We start from the raw sequence: 13245 nt of genomic DNA, 5'->3' as shown, positions 1-13245 counted from the left end.
TGAAAATGCTGTAAAGATGAAAGATGTAAAAATGTACTGTTCTACTGATAACATGATTGCTGATATAATGACCAAACCTGTAACTAAGTTCAAATTAAGTAGGTTTGCAAGTGTTCTTTTTGGACATTAATATGTGTTTGACAAAAAGGTCTACATGTATTTATTAGGGATGGGCATAATTAATCGACGATCGATAATTGATTGTTAAGAATTTCGTCGATCCCGTTAATTTGTTATCAATTAATCGAATGCATTTTTTTATCTAACTCCTGTTTCACAAATACTCCGTATGCAGTGCGTTTGCGTATGTGTGCAGCGAATCCGTCAAGCACCCGTTGCAGTGCGCTGCTGACCGCTTATTCTGCATATAAACCATTCATGTGATTGACACTTTCTGTGAACACTTTTCCGCATAAACAGTAGAACAAAGCATCATTTTTTTTTCACAAAATAATATATTTTAGATATTATTTGACAGACTAGTAAGTGTGGATTAAGGATGTTTAAAATCTCTAGCCTGGTGGTCAGGATCTGAATAGATCAAATCAGCAGTTTTGCAATGCTTTATTTATCTTCACATATATCATAAAAAAAATAAGCAGAGTAACTTTGCAAGTCTACCCTTCCGCATTATATATTTCCTACTATGTATGTGATTTCCAAATAATAAACGAGAGTATTCAATGACAAAAAGCGTCTCATATGGAAATAAATCCTCACAATATTATTATTTCTCAAAACTTTATGACAAAAATAAGCAACTGTATTCCTGCAGTTATTCAAAGATGGACACATTATTCCGCATATATTTGATTATTATACAAAAGTATTCATATAACGGCACGTTTCATATGGCAAATAAATATCCTCACATTAACATAACAGCATAATGAAATGAATAAACAGACAATGAAACAGGATTGAAATATAAATTGTATTATTATTACCGGAAAAAAAGCAATATTGCCAAAATAATCTCTGAGGTAAATGCGTCAAAAACGCTGTTACCCGCACAATAAGTCTAAATGAGCAATAAAAGTGAAAAAAGCATTATTAGGCCATGTCTCAAAACTTTATATGACAAAAATATATTTAAAAGAAATTTATACTTACAGTTATTCAAAGATGCACATATTATTCCATATTACTCCTGTTTATGAGCACGTTGTCTCTGTTATGTAATAGATTGACAGGTGCGCATCTCCGTCTTTCAAACATATATAATTTTGTAATTACTACCTTAGGAAAATTAGCCATGATTTTATCATTGTGAAAATGTTTTTTTTTTGCAGATTAAAAACGATTTGTATTTCCGCAATTTTACTACAAATACCATGGTTATGATATATTGTGGAGTTGGAGACCATAGTAAATTTGTGTCTACTGTTGTTTTACAACAAATAAAAACTAAAAGACTATAATTAAACAATGGTGAATGGGGCTCACAAAACGCACGCTGTTTCACACATACTCTGTATGCGGAATAAGCCAAGTTAGCGCTGAGGTACCTGTGCATCCCGGTCAGTCTCCTCGGAGCGGCTGTTTTTGGCGGCGGTTGGACTGAGGGTCACCATGGGTTGCGGTCGCGTCTGACCCCAAAACGTGCTTTTATTTCTCAAAAAAAATCAGTAGACTGGTGCAGAAGTTTTATGCGAGTTACTAAAGTTAGTTATTTTTCACGAGGCTTTAAGTAGCCTAATTTGTTATAGCCTAATGTTAGGAAGGCTAATATCTTGCACTTTCTTCTGGCTTGAATAATTTTGAGTTACATTTTGACAAAACCTTTCAGATCTAAGTATTATGTTTTGTTTAATTTAATGTTAAACATGAATCTTTTTTTTATTTTTTATTTTGGAACTATGAGGTCTCTGTTTAAGAACGCTGGCTCGCAGCTGCAGGTTCCGCTGCTTTAGAGCACCGCACATGCACGCACATATATGTTTGAAACATAGTTTAACTGTCTGCCACAAGTTGATCTTGTAATAAAGGTCTCATCGAGAAAAAACACGCTGTATATTTGTATTCATTGCATTTTTTAAGTATAAAAGTTAAATAACAAATTTTAATTATAAAAATATTTATGATTAATCGATAGTCGATCGTTAATTCTCCCGACGATCGACAAAGAAAACTTAATCGAATGCCCATCCCTAGTATTTATATCTTCTATTTTTGTTACATAACAACCTGAGTACAAGTGGGGGTGTTAGAATATGTTCATAATGTCCTCAGTTGTTCTGTGTTATCCATATGAGTAAGCCACAAGAGGGCACCAAAGTGTAAGATATGTAAAACGCGTTCGCGTTAATGTTTGTCCCCTGTGGGTTACGGTAGTATTCTTCTCAGTGTTCATCAGTGTGTGTGAGAGCTGCTCCGACCGTGAGAATGATGTGTCGGCAGCCAGTTAATAAACATACTAAAAGATTCATCTCCATCCTCATCATTTACCTCCGAATGCATCGCTAGCTGCAACAGTAGCACAACTCAACAATATATAATATATTTGTGTCTTTAAAGTTTTGTTTCAGTTTGCCATGCCTCCTGCGCGGCGGTGTTAAAATAAGATATTTTCGACTTTAAAATTCAAAGATCGTATCTTAAACTGTCGGAATATATTCCATATGGATTCATTTGGATTTACAGATATTTAGCATTAAAATCGATGCATGGGAATAATTTGTATTATTTTTTGAAATACCCATCACTCTTAAATGTCGCATGTCCCTTGGATACATCGAGGCTTCACAATTTAGTTCCTTTCACGTCGTTTTAATCATTAAATTCGATCGGTTTTACTTTCATTCAATAAAGCACATGTTCTGTAACATTTACATGTGCCTTAAACACTGCAAAACAATTTTGCTATATTTTTAAATATTTTTTGAAAAGATGACGAACTAGAAAATCGTTTTCTGAACCTATAGCTTGGGCGCCATCTTTTTGCATTAGAATAGGCTTACATTTTAAAATATCAAAATAGGCCAACATATTTTGTTTTAAAATATATTCTAAAACCTGGTTAAATTTTTTTGGAGTAGCCTAGTAGGCCTTCTCCACAGTTTGTTCATTTTCTGTGTGCATCATTGTTGCATGTTTTTACGTTTCTATTCTGAATAAACAAACAGCGCAGTTTACATGCTTCGTCCTTGTTGCATTAGCTCATTAAGATAATTCTGAACAGATTTCTGTAATTCAAAAAACTCTTAATTGTAGTTGAGAATGTCACGGCGCACTATTAAAACATTGTCGGTAATGTGTCGGTCAGGCCGGGCTCGGACACAACGTGCAGGAGCATCGGTTATGGTTTTTTGTGCCCGATCGAAGCTCTAATACAGATGATGTTGACGCTGTAAAAGTTTTGAATATTTATTTATTTTTTATCAAACATATTCAACACTTTTTTACATTAGCCAGGGGATGAAAGAGAAAAATTATTAAATAAAAACATGGAAATGCTGACATACATCTACTACATTTAGCCGCTTTCTTGTTTATCAGATTATTAATAGATTTTAGGTAGCCTATTGCTTAACTTCTAATAGAAAAATACGGAATAATGGCTTATAATCACCATATTTACATGTATTTATAATAAACGTTGCAAACAAAAGTAACACATTAATCAAATAATATTTCTTATGTAATAAGATATCATAAGAGAAAAAAACTAATTAAATATTTTCCAAAGTCTTAAAAAAATATATGAATTCTAACAAAAGAGCACAAATCTAACCACTTTTTTTTCTTTTTTTGAATAAGGACAACTCCAAAACAAATGAAAAAATGTTTCTGCGTGTTGACCACAAAAGGTACAAAACAAAAAGTTTAGAATATGTCTACCTGCAATACTGCAATATTGCCACAAGGAAACGTGGGTACGTCAAGTCGGAACCTGACGTGGAGGTAAGTACTTTTCCACGTCAAAGACAAGTTTTATAAATCTGAGCGTTTGAGTGGATTTGAGCGTACGCACGGTCTTAGATCAAATATGTGCGTAAAAACGCTTTATAAATGAGGCCCCTGGTATATAAATGTTGTCTTAATTTGGTTGGTCAGACTGCATTTCAAATTCAATATGTCTCCAAATTAGCTAAACCAAGTAAATTTGCTCGAATTAAAGTCATTTTAGGATGCCAAAGTCAAGTTTAATCATAAAAAATTTATTTTACCAGCAACAAAATTGTGGCCAGTAAAAATGCTGAGTGGCTAGTAACTTTGGAAAACAACTAGCCAATTTGGCTGGTGAGCAAAAAAGTTAATGTCAAGCCCTGTATATATATATATATTACATTTAAACAAAAATGATAAGCATACACAAACATTAAGATCGAAAATAAAAGTCATGTTTTTTTTTTTACATAAAACAATTATTTGAGTTCTAATAAGATGGGAAAAAGAAACAAATAACTTCTCCAATGTATCTTTTTGGTATTGCTCTTTTTAAGGAAAGGGAACGCAGTCTTTAAATCCCTTTTGACAGTTTACAGCACCGACTACCGTAAGTGCAAGTAGGTAATAGACGCGTGCACCAAAAAAGTGCGGCTGGCTTGACCGTGTATTTTCGAAGCGCGGCCCACTTGACGGCAGTCCAAAACCTGTGACGTATGTGAAAACCCTCTACTGTAAGTACCATTTAGGTACAGATATGTATACATATAGTAAGATAGATGGTACAGTAGTAATATGCAATCTTTAGTTACACAGGTGTACTTTGTGAAATGATACCAACCGTGACAGCTTTTGGACATTTCTGGCACTTATTGTTTATATTAAATATTCTGCGTTATCATCTGTCATGTAGGATGGCTTACACATCTCAAGAATCTTAGATATTATTCAAATATTATTCAAATAAGAAAACGGATTAATTATAAAAAATGTTAGAAAGACCGAGAGAGAGAGAGGGAGAGATCGCAGTAAAGCATATTTCTCTTCATAAACAGATATCACTCACCATCAGCGATCATCAGCAGTACTGACAGTAAAAGAAAGTTAAGCAGGTACATCTTCAGATATAGACAATTAATCATGTCTACAAATTGTCTTAAAAATAGGCTAATTTGGTGCTAACGGACGATCATGTTCATAAAATGGCGATGACGAACAATTACTTTCGGTTTTGGTTTCTGCCCTTTCCGTTTGAAATCTTGTTTAGGGCTGGGTGCCGAAGTCATGACGTCACTTTGTAGGCCAACCCGGAAGTTAGCGGCGCATGGGATCGAAAAGCCATTCATTTTTCCCATAGACTTTTGGAAAATCGCAAAAAATAAGATCTGTGTTCAACAAAGAGTTATGAACCTTACACGTTTTGTCTATCAAGATAATCTTTATAAGTTAAACGAAAATTTATACATTTTGAAGCCTAAATAAAGCCGTCAGATATAAAATGCTAACGGTGTGCTATAAACGGACTACAGCGCACCGGTCGCGGATCAACGTCATCATCAAGCTTCCTCAAACTTTATTTAAAAAACACGCTCGCTCATTATGATCTGCGCTGTTTATGGACACTTATCCACTTTTTCATGAGAAATATTGCCCATTCGTTATTTCCAAAAATGTTAGAAATTTTGTTTACGCGTGCCTCTTTGAGATTTTTTGTTAATGTTTTATTTATTTCTTAGTTTATTATTTCGTTAGTTTATATAAACCTTAATATTATTTTCTTTGTGATTAAGGTTATTATGCATGATCATTGCGGCCCAAATAAACTTTAAAGATTATCTTTCACTGTATTATGTTTGATTGTATGTTTGCATACCATTTGCTAATTCGCCAGAAAAAAAAAACATCTCAGAAGCCCTAGCTATTGCCGTATCAATTTCCAATCTTATGTACTTTTTCTTACTTAGACGATAGAAAACCATAGATCGAGGAGAGAGAACCACTATAAATCTGGACATAACAGTGCAGCTTAGATGCTGGTTTACTTACCGGTATTGTAAGGGCCAGCATGAGGGACAAGGTTTATCAAGTCTCATTAAGTAAAACTATGAGATAGAGGAGTTAAATAAAGTGTTCTATGTATTTATTTATAAGATAACTATACAATCTCTGAACAAACAGAACACAGTTAAATTCCAAACATTTAATATAATGGTTATATATAATTATATATGTTGAATTTAAAGAGAATTGTCCAATAGCATCAATGCTTAAATACAATATATTATAATTAAACCATACATGTTCCCTAAATAAACCATATATACTAATTTTGTTCACATTTTCTATATATTTTTACCTGGTAATCCACAAGCCCCAATGTGAGAGCCTGTGTAGTAAATTTTATCTCACATTACTGTGAGCTGACTGGTGTATAGTTACAATAGTATACAATAGTTTAACATTTAATTTTTGGTATTTGTTAGACACGTGACTTACAGTGCATTCAAGCTATAGATATCAGCGTGTTCTCTGGGAATTAAACAAAAGTTAACAAAATGCTCCAATCACTGATCCACAGAAACATTGCAGCAAGTTTTGTAGTAAACATCTTTATTTTCATAAAATAAGTAAACTGAAAACAAACTATATACTATATAATTCACATGACAAGTCTCTACAGGGAAAGAAGGTATTTTTGCAACACAATGTGAATGACCACATGTAAAATGCAAGTGCAAGTGTGTATAGTTGTGGCGAATTTTAATCAGGGTCCTCAAGGATGATTTCTTTGGGTCTCCATCCAGCAAAGTACGTAATGGAATCCTCAAAATGAGCAACATATTCACACACAGCACTGAAAGTATCTCTATCTGGCAATTCTGTCTCCATTCGAATCACACTTTCACTCATCTGAAAGGCTGAATACCTGTCATGACAGTTACTCGTTTGCCTTTGGAGTTAGTCTTTGAGAAGCTGAATCTCTGTTATGGAATGCTCTAAGGGGCTTTTTACACCTGGTCACTTCATGCGTTTTCTCTGATCGGATAGCTATCTGATCGTAAAAAGACCAGGTGCAAATGCCCTCTGAAACGTTTTCGAGACGGATTTAAATCCGATCGCTCAAACCACTTCAGGAGGTGGTCTGGGACGCATTTCAGACAAGTGTAAATGCATCTGGTTGATGAAACCACATACGTCAGCGCTTTACTCCTCCCAAACGTAAGCACGTCACTCACAAGTAAGCTGAAAGAGCGCCAAACAAACAAAGACGACACGCTTATTGCTTTATGGAGTGATGACAGCGGGTAAAAAAACTTCCTAGAATCAATAAAAGAGTCTAATGACAAACTCAAATGATATTAAACAAATAAATAAAACCTTAAGATAAAGTTTTGTGAATGCTTTTCCCGTCATGGACCTGCATTAAATCACCGCGCTGTCACTCTCCTGCTGTGCTGTACTGCGAGCTTCAGCTCATGCCGAGAAAGGAGACGCGCGTCCCCTGCCCAACATACAGTACAACATACAGTAAGTGCTGCATTCTGTTGCATAAACGTCGTCTTAAGTTTTTTAAGGCGGAGTAATAAATAGTGTATTTGCATTTTGGGCAGGGGTAAAAGATCGGATTCATATCTGTTTTGCCAAGACGCGTTTATGTGGCCAAATGTAAATGGAACAGTTTTAACAAATCAGATAGCTATCCGATCAGAGAAAACACATGAAGTGACCAGGTGTAAAAAGGCCCTAACTCAATCTCAAGCTGGATTCTTCTTCTTCGTCCAGACTGCAGCTCTTCTTTAGTTGTGCTTTTATTTGGTTGTTCCTCAGAATTGATAGTGAGGGTTTGATCAGCCGGAGATGGTTCATCATCTTTATCAGCCATAAATTGTTGCCATTTCCTCCTCTTTATAAATGGGTGGTGGAACATTTTTAGGCACATCAGCCCTATCCTGTCTCAGGGAGTATGAATGATCTTCCAAAATTTGTCCAGTGGGAACATCATTTGTGGATATAAACAAAACGGGGACATTTTATCCCCTGCAGGAAAATGACAGCTGCAGATGCGAGAATGGACACTGGGCATGCGGTCAGCTCGTCTAAGGATAAATTCAAAATAAGCAGTGTTAGTTTTATGGAAGTTACACCTTTACAAATTAAAATGACAAAAATCACACTTTACTACTAAAATAACACAGATTAATATCATTGTTATCTAATGCCTAACTAGTGCTGTTTACAAATAACTACAATCATTATTATTTGTGGGTAAAGCAAAGTTGAATAAAAGTCAATAAACCAGGTATTATTTTGAATATTTTAATTAAACACATTTCTCGAAGTAACGTTAGCCTTTAATAAAACTGCAGCGGATCTAATCTATTAAACAGCAAAGTAAACAAGCTTTAAGATATTTTAAGAAAAAGACACAGGTAAGTTATTTTAGCTGTTGATTTTGTAATGAAAAACGTTTATTCTTGCTAACTTAGCCTTTTTAATTCCATCCGACCGTCAAAGTATCATATCATTCGCGTGTTGAGCAATATGCACCATTAAAGTTTGGTCGTGCATGGCCACATTAAGGCAGTAAATACGGTGTTCACATGGAAATCATCGTTGTGTGAGCTTACCTTACGGCACAAACAGTCTCCGCTGGGGAACATCGGACGGTAAACGAGCATCTTTCATCGACGACTTGTGGTTGCATCTCCGGACAAAACAAAACATGTCAAACTACAGTCTCTCCACAGTACAACAATATTTGGAAAAACTACAATTTGAAAAGACTAAATATATAACGTTTTGTATATTAACTGAAAGGTAAACTTCTGAGAACGTGAGGCTGAAAGGCTAGTGACAGATTTCCTGTCATGATGACGTCTAAACTCCCCGCCAAGGATGTAGTCAGCAACTTCTTCTTCTTCTTCTTCTTCTTATGTTTTATGGCGGGTGGCATCCAACGTTAAGGTGCAATACCGCCACCTACTATGCTGGAGTGTGAACCAGAGTATCTACCCAAACTTAATACAAAAAATAAAAATAAAATAAAAATAAAAAATAATATATATATATATATATTTAATAAAAAAGACTAACAATAATTATTATTATATTAATACAACATCAGATAATTAACTTCCTTTAATGAGATAATTTAAATTCTGTTTATTAAGCCAGTTTCCTTCAAAAACATAATTAAAGAATGATAACCTCCTGATTGTCCAAGTATTTGCTCAACAGTTAATGGGTCCTGTAGTGTCCTTCTCAATATTTCTCTTTCTGTATTATACTTTCGGCAATGACATAACACATGCTCCACTGACTCCTCCTCTTGACAATATTCACACAGACCAGTAGGATGTTTTCTATTAGCAACTTGTTAGCAACCACCGTTTTTAAGGCACAATAAAGTTTAAAAAAAAAAAAATCACAAGCAGATTATAACTGGTGTATTTTATGTCATAAAACAAAACGTGAAAACATTTAGAGGTTTTGTTAACCACAGACCTTATTTCAGGCGATTTAGCAAAAACCCATTTAAAAAACCCATAGACTTCAGGGCGAGGGAACCTGTAGTGCTAAAATGCTAACTCACTTCCGCGTTTTAGCCTACAAAGTGACGCCATTACTTCGGCACTCTATGTGATCAGGAAATATTCATTTAAAGAAAACGCGCACTAGAATAACCACATACTGAGCACAGTACGTTAACTTTACCATAACATCAAACTAAAGATGAGCAACACAAGTTATGTTTCATTGCCATAATAAAAGTTATTCATTATTGTACAAAGGCCTCAGTTGTCTCTAGTCGTTTTTAAAATGTGTAAAAATCCAGCATCACCACCTCTTTTTTTTGTGATCAATTCTTTATTTATGTTATAACTATGATTATGGAGATGTAGGAGGTGACAACACCACCTTTACTAGAAGGAAAAAGAGACAGAAAAAAAAAGGGGGAAACATTACAATAATTATACATCATTATCATTGAAAAAGAAGAAAATATATATAATAGAGACAATGAAATATTACTTAATGCAATGCCTGTTTCCTTCACCTCCTTATTATTCTCCCCCCATACCCATCCTACCCAAGCCCACCCTCCAACCCCTGAACAAGATTAGCTCAAGGTATAAAGCCCTAAAAAAAAAAAACAAAGAAAAAAAACAACAACAACAACACGCACACGCGCATCTCTCACCCTTATCCCCTTGCCACCCAACCATCTTCCATTTTGGAAATATCAAGTACATCCTGTGTTCCTACTTCACAACTATGAAATCCATACAAATCCATTCAATATTCTAAATATTAATCACAAAGCTAAGTAGAGTGTATGTACAACATAAAGATCATTTCATTTATACATGACACATAATCCATTCCAAAGAGAAAGAGAGAAAAAAAGCAAAAATAAATAAATAAATAAAATTTAGTCTTATCTACATCATTTCATTTAACTTTTCTAATAACTCTACCAACAATCAATATTAGTAGCTTTAGCATGATGTAAACGTGCTGTTGAAAGCTCTAGCTGTACAATATCCCGGTAAGAAGAAAACCATTTCTTCACTAATAGTGTATGCGGTGGTTTCCAGCGAGAGACTATCATTCTTTTGGCGGCTGTCAAACCAGCCAGAAGAAGACGCCGATTGTTTATTGTTAGTTTAAGAGATGATGTGTCATTAAGCAAAAACAAACAAGGCGAAAAAGGGATAGGTTCCTTTACAATATTAGACAGAATGGATGAAATGCTATACCAAAATCTATTGACCTCTGGACACTGCCACACCATATGGTAAAAAGTAGCAACGGTATTGTCTGTACAAAAATCACAGAATGGATTATCTCTAAAATTCATTTGCTGCAATCTTCTCGGTGTTAGATAAGACCTATGGACTAATCTATAATGTATCATTTGATGGTCAGGATTCCAAGAGGATAAAAATATATTTGACCAGACTGTACACCAGTCTGGGTCCTGGGAGATGTTAATATCTGTCTTCCAGAGTCTAAAAAGAGGTAATGGCTTATATGAAGCTTTTGTTATAAACTTATATAAGACTGAGACAATACCATTCATTTTACCCTTGGTATCAACAATTACATGAAAGGGATGATTCTCCAACTCAATACCCCAAGGAACACCTTGAGCATGCATCGCAGCGCGCAACTGTAAATAAAAATAAAAAGTGCCCGTTAAATTATAAGATCTCTCCAGGTCATGGAATGCACGAAGACCCTGCTCCCCTATAATATCCCTAAAGACACAAACCCCTCTATTGCTCCACTTAGGGAACATAATTGGTTTCTTTTCAATGGTTGTTAAAAATAGGGGATTGAGCAAAGAAAGTTTTAGAAATTTTAGCAAATCGATTAACTTTGTACGATATCATGAGTAAATAAGAAATTATTGGCCCAAAATCCCGTTTGATTATATTATAGGGTATATTAGAATAGACCAAATTAGACAAACAATATGGTTGTGCTAGACGTTCTTCAATAGGACGTCATGACACCAAAGTCTCTGGATTAGACCATATGGCAAACGAACGCAAAACAAAACACCAAGAATACCACTCAAAATTGGGCAAATTGACACCTCCTGATGATCTATGTCTTTGTAATGTAGATGCTTTGATTCTGGTTTATTTTTTTGTTCCATAAATAAGAGCTAATGATTCCTTGCAGCTTCTTCCAGTAACCATCCGGTGGAGCTATTCCCACCTCTTATCTTGTCAATGGCAAGTAGTGGTCTTATATTTGCTGTATACCTGTGTGCTAAACAAAGCATTGGTTAATATTGTTTTGTTTTTAGTATGCACTCTATGTTATGAAGAACACGTATAAAAAAAAGTCTGACATACCTATAATCAAAGTGGTGGTGTTCATTTAATTTAGACATGTCCTCTGACAAAGTATGATATTGATAACTATAATAAAAATACCATTTTGTGCATTACTATTATGCAGACAATATATAAAAATAAAGCAATGCATGCATAAAAACATTCTAATGTGTGTCTCTTCCCTCAGTCAAGTCCCACAACTACTCACCCAAGAACTAATATATCCAGATAACATGAAATTCACTCCACCTGAGTCAGATGTCATGGAGATCATCCAGACACCAGAAGTAGATGTATGTAGAGGGAATGTTTAAGTATTGCTTGACTTGTTTAACTTGTTAATGTGTGTATTAACCTTTCCTGTTTCATGAATTTGTTTATGAGCAGCACATCATAATTAATTATTTTATTATTGGAATTCTTATATAGCACACAGGACTCAGCGGTGATGAGAAACATTCAGCTGACCTGTGAGTGGGTAAAGGAGACCACTTTGCTAGGAAGATGAGCTGCAAAAGATCTAAAGAAGGATGATACCCTATTAGCTATAACAATGTGGGACTTGTTTAAAAACACCATGTTTTATGAGGGTGAAAGGAATGAAGAAGAAATGTCGACTCCCTTCCCTTTTACTTTTTAGAGAAGAGCACAAGACAAAAGAGATATCTGTGGGTTTTGTTTACACAACCCTGTCTTGTGAATTTACTAGTGGGTGTAGAATAATGTAAAAATTGTTTTGTAAAATACCATTAAAATTTTGTGTGAACTGTGAAGTGATGTGTTCTTGAAATAAATGTATAATATTTATTATTGTATCTTATTATACCATTTAAATGTTGTGTGAAAGAAGTGTTGTGTTCTTGAAATATATTCATGATATTATTTTATATATCTTGTTATTATAACATTTTATCTAGACTAAAGATTTATTTTATGTTAGATGCACATTTTGCTAAATTTGGGATAATAGAAACCAATAAATCCACTTGTAGGATAGTGGAGTATGTGACTATTAAATTACATGTATCTTCTCCAAAAATGTAGTTGAAGCGAATGCCTCACTAATCTCAGAGCACATTGTTTATCCTCTACTGTGGGAAGTCATATGGCTGGTTTTAGACTACTTGTCTGCTTTTTAGTTAAAATAGCATAGCCTATCACGTAAAGGTTGAATCTATCCAAAATTACAGTCAATATTCCATTTAAATTTGCAATATCGTTTTTACAGCATGCTTTCACATTTACATACAATAAGGGTAGATAAGGTAATTATTATTATTATATTTATTTATTGAATTAATTGGATGAGTAATACAATTGTTGGATTGGAAAATTAAACTGACTTAAGGACTGTTGGATAGGTACACTTTATTCTTGAGTCAAGCACCATTCAGAAACTGATTAAACTTTACTGAAGAAAGGAGGGGTTTGTGTGTGTGGTTTTCTTTGATGTACGCACACACTTGAACTTGAAACGGCTTGTAGCGCTTCCTCACAGCTCCCCTCA

The 13245-nt window shown here is 34.5% G+C and overlaps 1 protein-coding gene and 1 long non-coding RNA gene across 4 annotated transcripts in view; one reads left to right on the top strand and one right to left on the bottom strand.

Moving 5' to 3' along the window:
- The window catches only part of LOC135734278 (uncharacterized), a 201258-nt gene that overhangs the window by 94940 nt on the left and 93073 nt on the right, over nt 1-13245 (bottom strand). For 2 of the 3 annotated variants that reach the window (XM_065253206.2, XM_065253211.2), the window contains exon 1: nt 4955-5116. The exons of the other annotated variant lie outside the window; for it this stretch is intronic. In XM_065253206.2, the coding sequence (XP_065109278.1) occupies nt 4955-5030 (76 nt within the window). In that variant the 5' untranslated portion in view covers nt 5031-5116. Of the gene's footprint in view, nt 1-4954; nt 5117-13245 lie in introns of those variants that run through there. 3 annotated transcript variants of the gene reach the window in all.
- LOC135734282 (uncharacterized) lies at nt 4582-12364 on the top strand. The gene is made up of 3 exons (XR_010527238.1): nt 4582-4622; nt 11926-12031; nt 12168-12364. It is a non-coding gene; the product is annotated as an uncharacterized lncRNA (long non-coding RNA).

Source organism: Paramisgurnus dabryanus, chromosome 3 (genome assembly GCF_030506205.2).
Source record: "Paramisgurnus dabryanus chromosome 3, PD_genome_1.1, whole genome shotgun sequence".
Taxonomy (NCBI): domain Eukaryota; kingdom Metazoa; phylum Chordata; class Actinopteri; order Cypriniformes; family Cobitidae; genus Paramisgurnus; species Paramisgurnus dabryanus.
Note: the sequence above shows the minus strand (reverse complement) of the source record. Positions and strands in the feature narration are given on the sequence as shown.